At 36.8% G+C, this 20,346-nt stretch overlaps 1 protein-coding gene across 1 annotated transcript; it reads left to right on the forward strand.

Moving 5' to 3' along the window:
* Positions 1 to 10,956: 10,956 nt before the first annotated feature.
* On the forward strand, positions 10,957 to 18,143 carry LOC101260331 (S-formylglutathione hydrolase). The gene is made up of 7 exons (XM_004236537.5): positions 10,957 to 11,254; positions 12,051 to 12,168; positions 12,590 to 12,637; positions 16,274 to 16,470; positions 16,658 to 16,756; positions 16,843 to 16,908; positions 17,708 to 18,143. The coding sequence occupies exons 1-7, from the start codon at positions 11,108 to 11,110 to the stop codon at positions 17,885 to 17,887; spliced, it is 855 nt and encodes a 284-aa protein (XP_004236585.1). The 5' UTR covers positions 10,957 to 11,107; the 3' UTR covers positions 17,888 to 18,143.
* The last annotated feature ends 2,203 nt before the right edge of the window (positions 18,144 to 20,346 follow it).

Here is a 20,346-nt window from a genome sequence, read left to right on the forward strand (position 1 = left end):
TATGTGTCGGAACGTGACACTCCGATCCACTAAATCTATGTGTCGGAACGTGACACTCCGATCCACTAAATCTATGTGTCGGAACGTGACACTCCGATCCACTAAATCTATGTGTCGGAACGTGACACTCCGATCCACTAAATCTATATGTCGGAACGTGACACTCCGATCCACTAATATCATTCTGTAAATCATCAAGCCTTCTCTATACCAAGGCATCCTCAATCCCATTACTTTAATTCATCAAGCCTTCTTCTATACCAAGGCATCATCATTAATAATGTATATTAAAGTTTCTTTTCAAGATTTGGGATTCAATATTTTTGATCATGCTTATCTTATCACAATCACATAATCATATTCATGCAAACATACAATTAAGCATATAGTAGGGTTTACAATGCTACCAATACATATCATTCTCTATTAAGAGTTTACTATGAAAGCATGAAAACCATAACCTACCTCCACCGAAGATTAGTGATCAAGCAAGCAAATTTTTCTCCAAGCTTTGTTTCTCCCTTCTCGTTCGATTCTCCCTCTCTCTCTTGTTCTTTCTATTTTCTCTATTCCAACCCTCTTTATTTTACCCTAATTAGTATATAATTAAGAATAAAATATGGTAATAATACCCCACTAATTAACTTAGGGTTACCTCTTTTAACCCCTCAAGAATTTGAGTTATTAATATAAACCCACGAACTTTATAATTAAGGCAAGAATAGTCAAAAACGTCCCTTAAAACTTAACCAGAAATCCGACTCTGCCTGGGATTTGCGCAACCTGTGACGGGCCGTCGTGCCTGCGACGGTCCGTCCTGCAGGTCGTCGCAAGGTTCAGAGACCCAATATTTCCACCAAGGGTCTGTGACGGTCCGTCACACCTGTGACGGTCCGTCCTGCCATTCCGTCACAAAGTTCAGAGAGTCGATTTTCAGTACCCAATTTCAGATTTTCTAAGTGTTTTGAAACGAGACCCTGCGACGGTCCGTCGTTCCCATGACGTTCCGTCGTGGGATCCGTTGCTTCTGCCAGTTTTTCCAGAATTGAAGTCTGTTGCTCAAAACGACTAAACGGGTCGTTACATTAGATACCAATTTACCCATCGTTCGTCCCCGAACGATCAAAAGAAGGAAAACAAGGGCGAAAAGGAGTACCTGAATCTTTAAACAGATGTGGGTATCTTTCTCGCATATCCGCCTCCTTCTCCCAAGTGGCTTCTTCAACCGGTCGATTCTTCCATTGCACCTTGATGGATGCAATCTCTCTTGACCTCAACTTGCGAACTTCTCTATCTAAAATAGCAACAGGCTCCTCCTCATAAGACAAGTTCTCATCAAGCAAAACTGAATCCCAACGAATGATGTAGTTTCCATCCCCATGGTATCTTTTCAACATCGACACATGGAATACCGGATGTACTCCGGACAGCCCTGGGGGCAAGGCTAACTCATAAGCCACTTCCCCTACTCGCTTGAGCACTTCAAATGGTCCAATGTACCTTGGACTTAGTTTACCCCTTTTTCCAAATCGCATCACCCCTTTCATGGGCGAAACTTTCAACAAGACTTGTTCACCTTCCATGAACTCTAAGTCTCTAACCTTTCGATCTGCATATTCTTTTTGTCTACTTTGCGCCGCTAGAAGCCTTTCTTGAATAGACTTCACTTTTTCCATCGAATCCCTCAAAAGGTCGGTACCCCAAGGCCTAACCTCAAATGCATCAAACCAACCAATGGGAGACCTACATCTCCTACCATACAATGCTTCAAATGGAGCCATATCAATGCTTGAGTGATAGCTATTATTGTATGAAAACTCCGCTAAGGGTAAGAAGCTATCCCAATGACCACCAAACTCTATCACACATGCACGAAGCATATCCTCCAACACTTGAATCGTTCTCTCAGACTGACCATCGGTCTGAGGATGGAACGCAGTACTAAGGTCCAACCTAGTACCCAATTCCGCATGCAATGTTTTCCAAAACTTAGAAGTAAACTGCGTACCTCTATCTGATATGATGGATAGTGGAACCCCATGCAATCGCACCACTTCTGAGATGTAAAGTTTGGCTAACTTTTCTGCATTGTAAGTCACCTTGACCGGAATGAAATAAGCAGATTTAGTTAACCTATCAACAATCACCCAAATGGAGTCATACTTACCCATTGTTTTCAGAAGACCAACCACAAAATCCATTGCAATTCTTTCCCACTTCCATTCCGGAATGGGCATTCTCTGAAGTGTTCCTCCGGGCCTTTGGTGTTCATACTTTACTTGTTGACAGTTTGGACATTTGGCAATAAAATCCACAATGTCACGCTTCATTCTACTCCACCAAAAGTGTTGCTTTAGGTCACGATACATCTTGGTTGCACCCGGATGTATCGAATACCTCGAACTATGAGCCTCTGTCAGAATAGTGTTGATCAAATCATCGACGCGGGGTATGCATACCCTTCCCTTGATCCTCAAAACACCTTCCTCATCGATTTGTGCTTCCTTAGCCTCTACTCGCAATACCTTATCTTGGATTCTGCGCAGTTTCTCATCATCAGACTGTCTTCCCTTAATCTTGTCAAGAAAGGAAGATCTTGCCTCCACAGAATCCAACAATCCTCCCCTCTCATTTAATTCTAATCTCATCAAGTCATTAGCTAGAGTCTGAACCTCTCTAGCCAATGGGCGTCTAGAAGCTTGCAAGTGAGCTAGACTTCCCATGCTTCCCATTTTTCTACTTAAAGCATCTGCCACAACATTCGCCTTCCCCGGATGATACAAAATGGTGATGTCTTAGTCCTTCAGTAGTTCCATCCATCTTCTCTGTCTCAAGTTCAAATCTTTCTGAGTAAAGACATACTGAAGGCTACGATGATCCGTGTAGACCTCACACTTAACCCCATATAAATAGTGTCTCCATTGCTTTAATGCAAACACTACCGCAGCCAATTCCAAATCATGAGTTGGGTAGTTACGTTCATGCACTTTTAATTGCCTCGAAGCATAAGCAATCACACTCTTCTCTTGCATTAGTACTGCACCCAAACCCGAATAGGATGCATCACAGTAAACAATGAAGTTCTTACCCTCTACTGGCAAGGTAAGGATAGGTGCGGTAGTCAACAAAGTCTTGAGCTTCTGAAAGCTTTCCTCACATTCGTCCGACCATACAAATGGAACATTCTGCTTAGTCAAGTTCGTCAATTGGGAAGCAATAGAAGAGAATCCCTTGACAAATCGACGGTAGTAACTAGCTAACCCAACAAAGCTCCTTATTTCTGACACATTAGTGGGTCTTACCCAATTCTTCACTGTCTCAACCTTAGAAGGATCCACCATCACTCCATCCTTAGAAACCACGTGCCCCAAGAAGGACACCGCATCTAGCCAAAACTCACACTTAGAGAACTTGGCATAAAGCTTTTTCTCCCTCAACATTTCCAATACCATTCTCAAATGCTCTTCATGTTCCTTCTTGCTCTTTGAGTATACCAATATATCATCAATAAATACGATCACGAAGAGGTCCAAATATGGCTTAAAAATCCCGTTCATCAAGCTCATGAACGCAACAGGGGCATTCGTAAGACCAAAGGACATCACTACAAATTCGTAATGCCCATACCTCGTTCGAAAAGCAGTCTTTGGCACATCCGTTGCCCGTATTTTCAATTGATGATAACCGGATCTCAAGTCAATCTTAGAGAAGACACAAGCACCTTGTAACTGATCGAACAAGTCATCAATGCGGGGAAGAGGATACTTGTTCTTTATGGTTACCTTGTTTAGTTGTCTGTAGTCTATACACATTCGAAAACTCCCATCCTTTTTCTTTACAAACAAAACCGGAGCACCCCAAGGAGATGCACTTGGTCTAATGAAGCCTTTGTTCAATAACTCTTGAAGTTGTGCTTTTAACTCTCTTAACTCCGCGGGAGCCATTCTATAAGGGGGTATAGAAATGGGGCGAGTACCGGGTTCAAGATCAATACAGAAGTCAATATCCCTATCCGGTGGCATACCAGGAAGATCTGCAGGGAACACATCCAGAAACTCACGAACTACTGAAACCGACTCAATCGAAGGTACTTGGGTAGTGTCGTCCTTGAGATGTGCCAAGAAAGCTAAACACCCTTTACTAATCATTTTCCTAGCACAAAGAAAGGAGACGATGCGGACCGGATTGGGAGTGTAGTCACCCTCCCACACTAACGGGTCTATCCCAGGCTTGGCTAACGTCACCGTTTTAGTATTACAATCCAAGATTGCAAATTGCGGAGAAAGCCAAGTCATACCCAGAATCACGTCAAAATCATCCATTTCTAAGATAACCAAATCTACATAAGTGTTGCTCCCCACAAAGTTTACCAAACAAGACCTATATACCTTTTCAACTACCACAGACTTACCCACCGGAGTAGAGACACGGATAGGCATATCAAGTAATTCACAATGTAAATTTAGACCATTAGCAAATGAGGAAGATACATAAGAAAACGTGGATCCAGGATCAAACAATACAGAAGCCATGCAATCACAAACCAGAAGATTACCTGTGATGACAGCATCAGATGCCTTTGCTTCAGACCGCCCAGGGAAAGCGTAACAATGGGCCCTATCGTTTGTCTGTCCGTTGCCCCTACCATGTTGTGATGTAGTGGCTCCAGTTTGCCCATCACCTCGGCCGTTTTGGTGACCACCATTACCTCGACCACCACGTCCTCCAGAATAACGGCCTCTACCATGACCACCTCTACCTCTAGCTATTAGGGGTCTATAACTTTGTCTGGGACAATTTTTCCTAATATGTCCAATCTCCCCACATCCATAACATTCTCTGGAGTCAATCCTAGGCCCCTCGGAGAAGTGTTGACCGGTATGAGGTGGTCCCCCAACTACAGTCTGTAGTGAAGACTGAATTGGTCGGACTAAGTAACTTCCCGAACCCTGTCCTCTAGTGTAAGAACCATTAAACTCACCTCCCTTTCGAAGCCTTTTTGATGTCGATGTTGGGGTGAAGTCGTCTAGCTTCACTCCTTCGACTTCTATCACAAAGTCTACCACTTCTTGGAAGGATTTTTCCGTTGCCGCTACCTGTAAGGCCGAAATCCGCAATTCTGACCTCAACCCCTTCACAAACCGGCGAATCCGCTCTTGAGGACTGAAACAGAGTTGAGTGGCATATCTGTACAGTGCATGGAACTTAGCCTCATAAGCATTAACCAACATCCTACCTTGCTCTAAGTTCAGGAACTCATCCCTTTTCTTATCCCTCAAAGTCCGGGGGATATACTTCTCCATAAACAAGCTAGAGAATGAGGCCCAAGTCATAGGTGGTGCCTCTGTCGGTTGACACTCAACATGTGACCGCCACCACATTTTGGCGTTCCCTTGAAACTGATAACTCACGAACTCAACACCAAACCGTTCTACTATACCCATCTTGTGTAGTAGCTCATGACAGTCAACCAGAAAATCATAAGCATCCTCTGATTCAGCGCCCTTGAAGACCGGAGGTTTCAATTTCAAGAACTTATTGAAAAGTTCGTGCTGATCATTTGTCATTATAGGCCCAGTAGTCAGACGTGGAAACGTGCCTATCTCCAATGGAACATCCATGCGGGGAGCCATAGTAGCCGCATGTTGTACTTCTGAAATCGGAGGTGTTGGCGCAGAAAACACTGGAGGTGCCTGACCTTGATCAGATAACCCGCTAAGATAAGCCAGAACCTGATTGATCATCTCTGGGGTAGGTTGGGGTGGCATTTCCTCATTTTGCACTTGTTCAGTTTCCCTATCCTCCCCTTCTCTTATTACTTCCTCGGTCGGTGGAGGGGTCACTGCCCTAGTATCAGATGGGCTAGGTGCTTGTCCTCTCCCTCTAGAGGACGTCCTCCCACGACCTCTTTCACGGCCCCTTGCCGTTGTTCTTCCTCGAGCCACAGCCCCAGTGGCTGGCTCAGTTGTTTCTTGTCTGGCCGATGTTGGTGTTGGCGTAGTCGTTGCTCTAGTTCTAACCATCTGCGAAAGAGAGTGAAGATGGTCAGATACCAATTCGTATCGCCTAGATACCAATTGGACTCAAGTAGTAGCACGAAAGAAAGAATGAAAGAGTGAAATTTTTCCTAAAGTCTTATAGCCTCTCAAGGAAAAGTAAAGACGTCCCCCTACCGTTCCTTAAGACTCTACTAGACTTGTTCTTGTGTGATGAGACCAACGAACCTAATGCTCTGATACCAAGTTTGTCACGACCCAAATCCGGGCCGCGACTGGCACCCATACTTACCCTTCTATGTGAGCGAACCAACCAATCTAACCTTAACATTTCAATGTAATAACAACAAAAGTAATGCGGAAGACTTAAACTCATTAATAAAAATCAATAATCAACTTCTATAACTCAAAAACTTATCATTATCCCCAGAATCTGGAAGTCATCACCACAAGAACATCTACAATCAAATGACTAAACTAAGAGTATTCTAAAAGCTAAAAATACATAAGAAGCTAGTCCGTGCCGGAGGTTCAAGGCATCAAGACGTGACGGAGGAGATCCAGTCCAAGCTAGAAGTGTTAGCTCACCCTGAAGATCCGGTGTGACGAAGACTGGCTTGAATTACTGTTGAGTCGAAGATGACGGCACGTTTGCTGCATTCCACAATTAAACAAGAAGAAAACAATAAAAGTAGGGGTCAGTACAAACACGGGTACTGAGTAGATATCATCGGCCAACTCAAAATAGGGAACAGTATATATCAAGTATTATCATAAATCAACTATAAAACTCAACATGTAACAACAACAAGTACTATAATCATCAATAAGTACCATCAAATTCACACATGAGGACTCAAGCCCCAATACCATACTCATTTGGGAATCATGTTCGTTAGATTGAGTATATTAACATCTTTCAAGATTCATTATCTTTCCTCCTCTTGTGTCGGTTCGTGACACTCCGATCCCCTAATTCTATGTGTCGGAACGTGACACTCCGATCCCTTACATGTGTCGGAACGTGACACTCCGATCCCCTACATCTATGTGTCGGAACGTGACACTCCGATCCACTAAATCTATGTGTCGGAACGTGACACTCCGATCCACTAAATCTATGTGTCGGAACGTGACACTCCGATCCACTAAATCTATATGTCGGAACGTGACACTCCGATCCACTAATATCATTCTGTAAATCATCAAGCCTTCTCTATACCAAGGCATCCTCAATCCCATTACTTTAATTCATCAAGCCTTCTTCTATACCAAGGCATCATCATTAATAATGTATATTAAAGTTTCTTTTCAAGATTTGGGATTCAATATTTTTGATCATGCTTATCTTATCACAATCACATAATCATATTCATGCAAACATACAATTAAGCATATAGTAGGGTTTACAATGCTACCAATACATATCATTCTCTATTAAGAGTTTACTATGAAAGCATGAAAACCATAACCTACCTCCACCGAAGATTAGTGATCAAGCAAGCAAATTTTTCTCCAAGCTTTGTTTCTCCCTTCTCGTTCGATTCTCCCTCTCTCTCTTGTTCTTTCTATTTTCTCTATTCCAACCCTCTTTATTTTACCCTAATTAGTATATAATTAAGAATAAAATATGGTAATAATACCCCACTAATTAACTTAGGGTTACCTCTTTTAACCCCTCAAGAATTTGAGTTATTAATATAAACCCACGAACTTTATAATTAAGGCAAGAATAGTCAAAAACGTCCCTTAAAACTTAACCAGAAATCCGACTCTGCCTGGGATTTGCGCAACCTGTGACGGGCCGTCGTGCCTGCGACGGTCCGTCCTGCAGGTCGTCGCAAGGTTCAGAGACCCAATATTTCCACCAAGGGTCTGTGACGGTCCGTCACACCTGTGACGGTCCGTCCTGCCATTCCGTCACAAAGTTCAGAGAGTCGATTTTCAGTACCCAATTTCAGATTTTCTAAGTGTTTTGAAACGAGACCCTGCGACGGTCCGTCGTTCCCATGACGTTCCGTCGTGGGGTCCGTTGCTTCTGCCAGTTTTTCCAGAATTGAAGTCTGTTGCTCAAAACGACTAAACGGGTATATATATATATATATATATATATATATATATATATTAACAGACATACATGTGTTATTATCTTATCCATCGACCTCCATTTATTAAATATCAAAATGACAAATAAGATTGTGTCTCATGTTCTTATTTAGTCTTCCACTAGAGTAAACGATATATATGCTCTTGTTTTTTAACAATAAAATATCATTTCCAAAAATTTGATGAAGAAATTTATATAGTCCCTCCGTTTAAAAAAAATGACTATATTTCCTTTTTAGTCTGTTTCAAAAAGAATGATTTTTTTTTTTGCAACACTTTTACTTTAAATTTCCACGCAACATATTTAAAACCACAAGATTAAAGGACATTTTGATACATTTGACATAACTTTAATTTTAAATAGAAAATTAAAAAGTTTTATTTTTCTTTTTTTAAACTCCATTCTTGATCACAATAAATTATTCTTTTTAAAACGAAAAATATTATTTACGACGGATAAAAATATATTTATCTCTTTTCCTGATAAAAAGAACACTTCTCTATGCACAATCTATAATCTTAGCCTCTTTGGGATTGACACCCAATCTGATATTGAGACTCACTGACACACACCATTACAATAATAAAATAGAATATGAAAATAATTAATGACTGAAGTAGGAGTATAAATGGACGGTTTAGATTGGATGGATTATATATTTGAATTTGTATAGATTAAAATATGTGTGACTCAGCAATAATATTAATGCACACGAAAGAAGATTAAGTTCATCAATTCACGTTTCATGAATCCAAAAATGCCAAATAAATAATTGACTTAATATATAAATATGAATTTTAATTTGTTGTTAACAGATATCAATTTTGAGTGTGCATAAATTGACCCTTAAAATTGAAGAAATCACATATAAGTTCTACATGACATAATACATGTAGGACGCCACGTAAAATACAAAAGTTTCATGTAGGGTCCACTGTAGGACGAATTTGTCTATTTGCTTAACTTTATACAAGTTTAAGTGTCAATTTGTGCACACCTACAGTTAAAGGTTATAGTTATCAACTGACGTCAAATTAAGGGTCATATTTATGTATTAAGCCCAAATAATTTAGTCATTGCGATTATGGCAAGATGTTTTAGATGGACACGTCAAATTTCAGAAATTAAAATATGTAATTAAAGTCAAGAAAATCAACATGTATTAATGTACACACAAAAAAAAAAAGATCAAATCATAAATTCAAATATCATAACCCAAAACGCTTTAATAAAAGATGCTCATGAAGAATAAGGTAATATGACTTTGATGAATACACCAAATTTTATTTCAAATGTAGTGTGGCAAATAAATTCATCAAAATTAGCATGTACTTAAAAATACACGCACACAAAAAGAGAGAGATAACTTGTGAATTCAAATTTTATAATTACCAAAATATTAATGACGTTAATCACGATAAAATAATTATTAAATCAAAACACCTTTGTTTTGCTAGATTCACCAAAACATATGAAAAACTATCAAATTCATAAATTTGATTTCATAACTCAAAACGTTAAAGTAAACAACGTTTATAAATGAGTGTTGATCAACAAATAATTTTTGATAAATCCATTAAATTTTATGTCAAACTGAATTCGTTAACCAAATGATATTAACACTTCTTAAAATATTTTTTTTTTGAAATGGGCTTTTACCCCATAATTAAGAGAGAATTATGTAGTCTCAAACCCTAAAAAAATGTTTTAAGAACAACAACAAAACAAAAAAAAACAAAAAAAAACACTAAAATCAGTAAATAAATAAATAAGGAATCTAAAAAACATAATACCCAAATCAATGTTAATCTTCAAATCAAATCTTACAACGAAATTAAATAAGAAGAATAGAAAATATTAATATATTGAATCGAAAACTTGTGGAATTGATTTGGAAGAACGTTAGAGAGAAATTGAAAAGAAGCGTAATAAGAGAGAGAAAAATCTGGGAATTTGATTAGAAAGAAAGTAACAGAGAGAAATTGATCAGCTTTAGAAAAGAGAGAGAAATTAAAAATGACATTAATATACATCCAATTACATAAATATAGGAAAATATGTAATTTATGAGAGAGAAAAAAAGATGTAAATAATGAGAGAGAAAATATTAATAATTTCATAATAATTATTTATTTTTAAAATAATGACATTTTTGAGATGTTTATTAATATTATTAAAGTATGGATATCATCAACAAATAAATTAATTTTTTTGACTAGTTAGCTAAATTTCTCCAAAAATATATCATTTAAATATGAAATGAATATAGTATTTAAATAGACTTTTTATAATATAATCTATAGCTACTAATTAGGATTGTTCAAAATCAAACAGGAATCGGTAATTCGAATTGAAAAAAGTTATTAATTTATTAATAATGGTTATTGATTTAGCAATTTGAATAACAATTTTGATTGTTTTTGTTGTCGAAATATCGATTCTTAACGGTTTGAGATTTTTTTCTTAACGAGTTAACGAATAGTAAATTCCATAATTATATTTATCTCATTTCTATATAAAGTCCTTGACAATTAGATGTAGTTTCTTACATTTATTTCAGATTGTCTCAAACTCTTGATTATTCTACTATGTAAAAGTATTTGCTTTTGAAAAAAATGCAATTTGATTTATTTGATTTGTCACCTTGTTTCTAAGTAATTTTTTAATAATTAATCTTAACGGTCAAAGCAATAATGATCAATACTGATAAATCGATAATCGAATTGACTTAATGATTCTAGAACCATTTATCATCTCTACAAACTGATAATCAATACAAACCAATAAATTTTAAAATCAAACCGAACAGATACACAGAAAAAAGAAAAAGAAAAAAACAAATAAAAGACATGTGTCTCTATTATTATTCTACTATATAAAACCTAACTAGTAATTACTAGTGTTTGTTCTATGATAAAAAAAAGTGTCACTCTCACTACTGTTTTGCTAATCTTCAACAGAAACTTTCACTGATTGAGCTTCATCCTTGTTGCTGTAACAAAAAATGGAATTCAAGCCAACAGAAATCAGCATTTCCAAGATGTTTGGAGGTTACAACAAGAGATACAAACACTATAGCCCAACTCTTGGATGTTCTATGAATTTCCATATCTTTTTTCCTCCTTCTTCTTCCCCTTCTCTCAAATTCCCTGTAAGTTCCATCTTTTTCAAGAATCCATTTCATGGTTTTGCTTAAATTATCCATTAATTTGATTATCATCTAGGTTTTATGGGTTTTGTTCATTTTTTTCAAGAACCCATTTCAGAATTGTACTTACATGTCTCAAATTTATTATGCTCTAGGTTTTATGGGTTTATTCTAGAACCCATTTCAGAATTTTTCTTATAGAACCCATTAATTTTGTTATCCTTTATGTTTTATGGGTTTCAAGTACTATTTTTTTTTTCTTTTTGGGTTTGAGTTTTTGATTTCTTTGTTAATTTGTTGGTTCAGTGAACTTATGTGGATGATCTGTTCTTGTTACCTTATCAAGTTAATCTTTTTTAGTTTGTTCTTAGCCCTTTATTGGAATGCAATTGATCAGAACAGGTGCAATTGATATAAAGGAATTTGTTTGACCGATCCCCGTTAGCTTGGATTGACGCGTAGTTAATTGATTTTTGATAATTTTATGTGATCTTAAGAATTTTTCACTTGGATGAATTTGACATGTTTTCTCCAAGCAGAGGGTCTATGGAAACAACCTCTCTATCTCTACAAGGCAGGGGTAAGGTTTGCGTACACACTTCCCTCCCCAGACCCCATTTGTTAGGATTACATTGGGTATGTTGTTTTTGTTGAATTTGTTAAGTGGTAGGAGAGTATTTTTGATTTCTTATGCAGTGTTGGGTAAATTTTGATGGACTTTTTTTGTAATGGTACATGAGTATTGATATTGGTTAGCTGTGTGAATTACTAATGCTGCAATGGATGCACCAATTGTTAGGTGCTTTACTGGCTCTCCGGCTTAACGTGCACGGATGAGAACTTTATAGCTAAATCTGGTGCTCAACGTGCTGCTTCTAGTGAGGGCGTGGCATTGATTGTCCCAGATACATCTCCAAGTAAGTATCTTTTTGTTTTGCGTTTTCTGTAAATGCCGTGTGGCTGTATTTTGTAATGTCATTCATTAGATATGGTTGGGCCCAAGGGGTGGTCTTACTGAGTATACTCCATGTAGTCATATGAGCTGGACTTTTACTGCCGGGACTAACCGACTAGCAGACTATGTAATGCAATCACATTGATCTTATTAGCTGACCAGGAAAATCCAGATTTAGTTGATGGGGCTGCAATATCTCACATATATATATGTGTGTGTGTGTGTGTGTGTGTGTGTTGTGTTATGTGTGCGCACGCACATGTGTGTAGCTGAAATAGCAAATTATTGGATGATAATTTTCTTTAATCAAACTAGTCTTGTTTTTAGTTCCTTTTGTTAACACATCTATGAATCTAACTGAATATTGTCTTGTCCTATTACAGGAGGCCTAAATGTGGAAGGAGAGTCAGACAGCTGGGATTTTGGAGTAGGTACGTCAAATACTGTATGCCTCTTCGCACTAAGTAATGTTGAACTTGATGATTGATCAGGGAAGTGTCAACTGTGTACTTGTACAGAATTTGACATGTATACGACCACATGGCCCATGTGGGAGTTTAAGGGCTTCCCTTTATGTTTCTACATGTCTGCTCTATATGTTTTCCCTTGATGAATCAGTGGTGGTTATATGTCGCTGCCATCTATTAGAGCTCCACTGATATGATTTATATGCTTCCAATTTCTGATTCTTCCGTTCCTTATGCGAAGTCAAGACAAAAGAAAGAAAAGAAATACTACTAGAAACTTACAATAAAGGCTCGTCTCAGCAGGGGCAGATGTCCCGGTCATATCAGCTTCCATTTATCACTCCAGTAAAATGTCCTACTACCATTTTGTACTCTCATGGAGACTCGATTGATTCATCAAAGCAGGCCCTAATACCCTGGTAAATCTCCAAAAACTAACAACATAAGCTGAATCAACTGGTTTAGTCGTCCAGTCTTCTGCTCATGTTTAGCTTTAATCGCCTTGCTCCATAAGCTTGATGGTCTTGAGGGTATCTCCAAAACGACTTCAGTTCGAGTGCTTTACTGTGATGCTTTAAGTTTTTAATCCCCAATCCACCTTGAGCTCTGTTGAGAATTACCTCCTTCCACTTGACCAGATGGTCTTGCCACTAAAGCTTCCTTCTTATGATGTCCAACCTTTGAATAACTCCCACAGGAAGGGGAGAAAGGACATCATATAGGTTGACAAAGAATCTATTACTGAATATATCTGAGTGAGCCTTCCTCCCAGTGACGAGTATCGAAACTTCCCTCTTGAGCATTTTTTCTCACATTTCTCCGGTACATTGTTCCAGATTCCTACATATTTTGATTTGGCCCCCAATGACATGCCAAGATATGAAGTAGGTAGAGACCCCACTTCTCTCCCCAAAAACATTACCAAGGCCTCCATTTTTGTAACTTCATTAATTGGGAAAATCTGACTCTTTTGCCAACTAATATGCAGCCAATAACATCTTCAAAGAGCACCAAAATAATTCTCAAAATTCTCAGTTGCTCCACCTCTGCATCCCAAAAGATCAACGTGTCATCAACATATTGCTACCTCAAAGCTATTAATCCACTCATTGTTTAGCATTTTTAACCATGATGTGAAAACCTTCATGGGAATTATGAAAAGAAAAGGAGACAAAAGGTCACCCTGCCCAAGACTTCTTTGAGACCTCTTTGAGCTATCTTTGAGTAGGAAAGAAACCTCCTTAGGAACCATTAATTATTACTGAGAATCTGACAGTAGATATATGAAGTTTCATTTACTTGATCCATTTCACTCCAAATCCCACTAGTTGTAACATGTTTAATAAGAAATTTCAATTCACATGATCATATTCATATGCTTTTTCAATATCTAACTTGCAAAGAATTCCAGGCTTCTTCTGGTTCTATCTTGAGTTCACTGCTTCATAAGCTATAGCAGATGACATCCATTATTTCCCTCTCTTTAATGACGGCCATATGTTGGGCATCTACCTATTTTCCATTACCCTTTTCAACCTGTTGACCAGAACCTTTGCAATGATCTTGAAAATACTGCCTATAAAACTTAAGAGGTTTGAAATTCCTCAATTCTTTTGCACCATTTTTCTAGGGATCAAGGCAATGTAAGTTGCATTGAGACTCCTCTCAAAGAAATCACGAGAGTGAAAGTTATAGTACACCTCCATAATGTCCTGCTTGAACACCTCCCGACAATTGGTAAAGAATCCCATTGTAAAGCCATCAAGACCTGGAGCCTTATCTATAACAAACATTTTTAGATGCCCCAAAACTTCTTGTTCTTCAAATCTGATCTGAAAGAGATCCTTTTCCTCCTCAGAAACTGCTGGACAGTTCCCAAAATTGCTTGTTGGTTTCCATTGTTCAGTCACGATATAGAGTTTATTTTTGTAGAAGTCCAAAATCTCATTCTTGATTCTCTGAGGATCTGAAATTAATTCATCCTTCATCACTAAGTGATCAATGTTGTACATCTTTTGTGGGAATAAGCAGTTTTATGAAAAAAGTTTGTATTTATGTCTCTTTCCTTCACCCAGATGGCCCCTGATCTCTGCCCCCAGGCCACTTCCTTATCCTTTAGAAGTTCTTCATACTTCATCAGCAAAGATGCCTTCTCCACCCTTTTTCCCCTCAGTTAAATTTCTGTTTGGCAGTACTCTGTCAAAGCTTTTATTTTATAAGCTAAAATGTAATCAACTTTTCCCAAAAAATCAAATGATGTGCACCAACTATTAATCATGACCCTGAAATGCCTAAATGAATGGTGTTAGTCTTGGCGAACATAGTGATATTGACCATCAGGCAATATTCGATGAACACTATATTTCAAGGCCAAATGAAGTCTGTCAACAAAATTCATGAAAATCAGCATGTACTAATACAAAAAAAGAATCAAATTCATGAACCTGATAAGACTAAATAAACAACAATAGTAATGGCGAACATGGTGAGTATTGATAAGATGGCTTTTCCCGGATGAAATGAAAATTGGATTCATGTAACCGGAGAAAGATTTCCCATTCCTTAGCCAGAAAGATCTGTGGCCATGAAAGAGGGATTAAGTGGAACAGAATTGACTGGGTGGTAGAGTCGTGGAAATGCTTGTTTCTTCCATATTTTGGGCCTTAGCTCCATGGAAGAATATGCCAAGATATTTTCGTCGGACTCACCACATTTAAAGCCAAGTGGAATTCGTAAACAAACCTAAGGAAAATCAACTTGTACTAAAAAACATAAAACTAATAAAATTCATGATTTTTGGGTTTCATGACCCTGGTACGCCTAAATGAACGATGCTAGTCGTGGCGAACATGATGAATATTGATCATCCGGCCATTTTTGTAGGGCACACACCAAACGGAGTTCGTCAACAATATTTAGGAAAATCAGTATGTATTAGTTATTACATATGAAAAGTTATCAAATTTATGATTCCGGGTATCGTAATTGCCTAAATGAACGACATTGTTCATGGCGAACATGGTGAGTATTGATCACCTCATTTTCGAAGGACACTAAATTTCAGGCCAAACTGAGTCCGTCGACAAATTTCTGAAAAATTGGCAAGTAGTAACACACGTAGTATACACATTCACGGATCCGGATGTCATGAGTCATGACCCTGAAACGCCTAAATGAACGATGTTAATCATGGCAAACATGATGAGTATTAATTACCATTCTATTTCCGATGGACAAACCAAATTCCAGACCAATTAGCATGTGCTAATAGACATGAAAAGTAATCAGATTCATGAACTCGGGTTACATGACCCTCAAATGCCTAAATGAACGACGTTAGTCATGGCAAACATGATGAGTATTCATCATCAGACCATTTTTGGTGGACACACCAAATTTCAGGCCAAACATAGTCTGTCAACAAAATTCAGGAAAGCACTATGTACTATTTAATTTCTCATATACTTATCTTTTTCCGAAGGTATGGGTTATTCACAGTGCCACCTAAGTTCATGATAACTCTTATCTGAGATGCTTGTCTAAGTTCCTATAAGCAGAATTTGACAACATATGACGCCTTTTAAAATTTTCTTTTGGTAGGTGCTGGTTTCTATCTAAATGCAACACAAGAGAAATGGAAGAACTGGAAGATGTATGACTATGTGGTCAAAGAATTGCCGACACTTCTTCATGAAAACTTTCCTGAACTTGATACATCGCGAGCATCTATCTTTGGTCACTCTATGGGTGGGCATGGAGCACTGACAATCTACCTGAAAAACCTGGATAAGTATAAGGTATTTCTCTATGAAACTTATGTCTCATTGTCTCTACACACAGACTAAAACCTAGCCTGCTCCGAGTCCGAAGCTTGGAATATTGAACATTGATGCATTGTCATCTCTTTAAAGCTTATTAAGAGCTTTATTTTCCATTTGAATTCATGTGAATAATCACAAGCGTTATTTTGCGTATTCTTGACAGTCAGTATCAGCCTTTGCTCCTATTGCAAATCCCGTTAACTGTCCCTGGGGCCTGAAGGCTTTTACAAACTACTTGGGTGAAAATAAAGCTGATTGGGAGGTATGTTCTTCAAGTGACTGCTGCATAAAACTAAAAATTTTGGAGGTTTCTTCATCTTATCGATATTTTAACTTCTCTTTATGCAGGAATATGACGCCACTTGCCTTGTATCAAAATATAATGATGTCTCTGCTACCATTCTTATTGATCAGGTACAGATCAATCTCTTGTTTGGTAATGAAATTTCTTGAATTGTCCCTTTTGGTTATATGTTGTTAACCGTCTCTCTTCTACATATGAAGTTATCAAGAGATATGCAAGGGGGATCTAGAGTTTGAGTTACTGATTCGGCAGAACTAAGTAGCTTTGGACAAAACCTGTATTTGTGATAAATCCACTTATTATGTATAGATAAATAGTTCTAGAATCCAGAACCCATATCTCAAAAAAAAATTATCTGCATCATGAGCTTTCTGCAGTTGGCTGTAGGGTTTAATGAGTACAATTTTGCCCAAGAATAGCATCCTGGTTAGTTCTTTTTTTAGAGTCACATTTATATCTATTAAGGAAAAAAAGTTCTTCTGTGTTTGTGTAGCTTCTGTCTTTAATCTGATCTCCGCGAAGAGAGCGGGCTGTTTCTGTTTTCCTTTGTAGCTCATCATAGTTATTACAGAAACAGCTATGCCCGTCATAGTTGACGATGTGAGAACTTAGACTTGTCCTTATATGAAGTTTGATAGTCTTGGATTACAGTAGATGCTCATTTAAACAGTTATAGAGGACGTTATGCCATAGCTCATTGCTGAGAGATGTTTTGAGGCTTCTATCAGTATCCCTTGATCTAGGCCCCTTTGGAGAAATAAAAGTACAACATCCTTCAATATATGATCTTCTTTCTGCTTGCAGATATATAAAAGAGTAAATCATTAGGTGATTGTATCCTTATATTACCTATGAAGATATGACCAAATGTATTTCTCAATTTGTTAGAGCTTTTGTATTATTGTATAGGGGGAGGACGACAAATTCTATAAAGATCAACTGCTCCCACAGAAGTTTGAAGAGGCATGTAAAAAGGTTAATGTTCCTCTACTGCTGCGGCTGCAACCCGGTTATGACCACTCTTACTTCTTCATTGCCACCTTCATTGATGATCACATTCGTCATCATGCCCAAGCCCTTAACCTTTGAGTTAAGCTTCCATTTCTGTTGAAGCTTTTCTGGAGACTTGACGAGGGCGATGACTTAAGCAAGTTAGTGTTGCACTTTTGGTTTGGCAGAAAATATGTTGAGGAACTTAATGAGACTTGTAATATGAAATAAAAGTGTGTTTTCCTATCACATTATGTATGCCTTTCTTGTTACTCTTGTTATAAACTTTGGGGCTTCTTGCTTTGCTACTTATGTAAATCCATTTTGATCAGTACTAACTATCTATATTTATCTATCTTCTATATCTATTTTATATTTATATTTTTTATACTACCTTAAACGATGAACTCCTATACAAATATTAAATTTCTATAATACCCTCATTTAAAAAGTTAATAATATTAAGTTGATACCATTTCACATTTAACGGTTGTGATTTTCTCAAAGAGTTGTGACTTTTTCAAATGGTTGTGATTTTTTTGATGGGTTGTGAAATTTTCGATGAGTTGTGATTTTTTTGAATGGTTGTAATATTTCCAAACGGTTGTAATTTTTCGAAATGGTTGTGACTTTTTTGAAATGTTATACTCCCTCTGTCCCAGTTTAAGTGGTAACATTTGATCGAACACGAAATTTAAGAAATAATGAAGACTTTGAAATGTTTATCAAATTACCCTTTAAAAAAGTAAACTTATTTTTCTCTCTCCTCATAAATGTATTAGTGTACTATCTTTAAATTAAGTGGGATCAACAGGGGTAAAAGACGAATTTTACTTTTAAATACTTACATTTAAGGAAATGTGACATTCTTTTTGGGACTCACCAAAAAGGAAATGGTTCCACATAAAATGGGAAGGAGGAAGTAACTTTCTAATTAGACACAAATTAGCCCTTACTCATACTACTATTTGTTAGTAATAAATAGAGGAATTTCCTTTCACTTTTAAACTATGATTTTTTGAAATTTTCTACTCTTCTTTTTTAAAAAATCTCAAGGGTTATTGGTAACAATTGATTAAGTTCAAAATTTAACGAAATTCGAGGTACCACATAAGAAAGAGTTGGTGAATAAATTGTAACAAATCATTCATCAATTTACACTCGTATATTTTCTTTCGATTTTCACGAGTTAACAGTGACGAAAAGTTATGAGAAAGACAATAATAGTAAACAAATGTGAAAAAAGTTATTTGTTTTTTCATTTCTTATTCTTTTACCCTAAAAAAAGGAGTTACTTTCTAATTTTACTGAAACAACGGGTATCAACGTAGTCCATTGAATTATTAGGAAACTTTCATATATAGCCACTTAAAAATAGCCTAATTACTCTCAATAGCTATAGTTTGATAATTACAATTCGTAGCTACATGTTATATGGACGAGAGAGGCGAGCAAGATTGGAGAGAAGGAGAGATGAGAGAGGTGAGAGAGAGGGGGAAAGAGTTGAGAAAGGTAAATTCTATATGTATATCGGCTACATAATTGTATGTTATACATATGTATATGTATATATGGTAAGCAAGATTGGGAGAGGGAGGAGAGAGGTGATCGAGACTGGGAGAGTGAGGAGAGAGGCGAGCGAGATTGGGAGAGGGAGGAGAGAGACAAGCAAGAGGGAAGAAGTGGGAGAGAGGTGAACTGTATATTGTATATAATTGTATATTATACATATACATTTGTATATAAGGAAAGCGCGATTGGGAGAGGGAGGAGATAGGCGAGCGAGATCGGGAGAGGGAGGAGAGAGAGGTAAATTGCATATATATATATATAGGTTAAATAATTGTCTATTATACATATTTGTTATTATATTCTAGCGAATTATACATATACAAACGTGACTAATTATACAAATTCGAAGTTAGCTCACGTAATTAGTACATAATGTTAATCATGAGTGGTAATTATAAGAAACTATAGCTATTATGAGTAATTAAATAGTATAATTTTGTTTTGTTGCGTCATTTTTCCTTATTAATTTTGATGTTAAATCACTATTTCAAAAATAGATTTTCAACTTTTACTTATAATATGATAATATAGTCATGAATAATAATTTTATTTTAATAGATATGTAAGTAAAAATGAACGGATAAAGTGAAGTGTTGGTGCAAGACTCAGTTAAACGTAACACTATAATCTATATTGAATATAGAATAAACATATATTTTTGTCTTCCTTCTTCATTGGCTATGTGTTGTTTCATATATTTTTCTTTTTATATTTTTATTGAGTATGAAAATTTTTAAGTATGAATTTCCTGTTATTTTGTGTTCTTTTTAATTTGAGAAAATGTTATGTCATAAGATACATCATTTAATTTTTATAGTTAAAAAAGTTTAATATTTTATATCACGATACCACATCCATAAGATACTAGATACTTTCATTAGACAACAACTATATGATATGTACGCGGCAAAAAATAGGAGAAGATTACAATTCTATAAAGAAGAGATAGAAACTTAAAGAAATGAAATATTTTTTACCAAAGGTGG

The sequence above is a fragment of the Solanum lycopersicum genome, chromosome 4 (assembly GCF_036512215.1).
Source record: "Solanum lycopersicum chromosome 4, SLM_r2.1".
NCBI lineage: Eukaryota > Viridiplantae > Streptophyta > Magnoliopsida > Solanales > Solanaceae > Solanum > Solanum lycopersicum.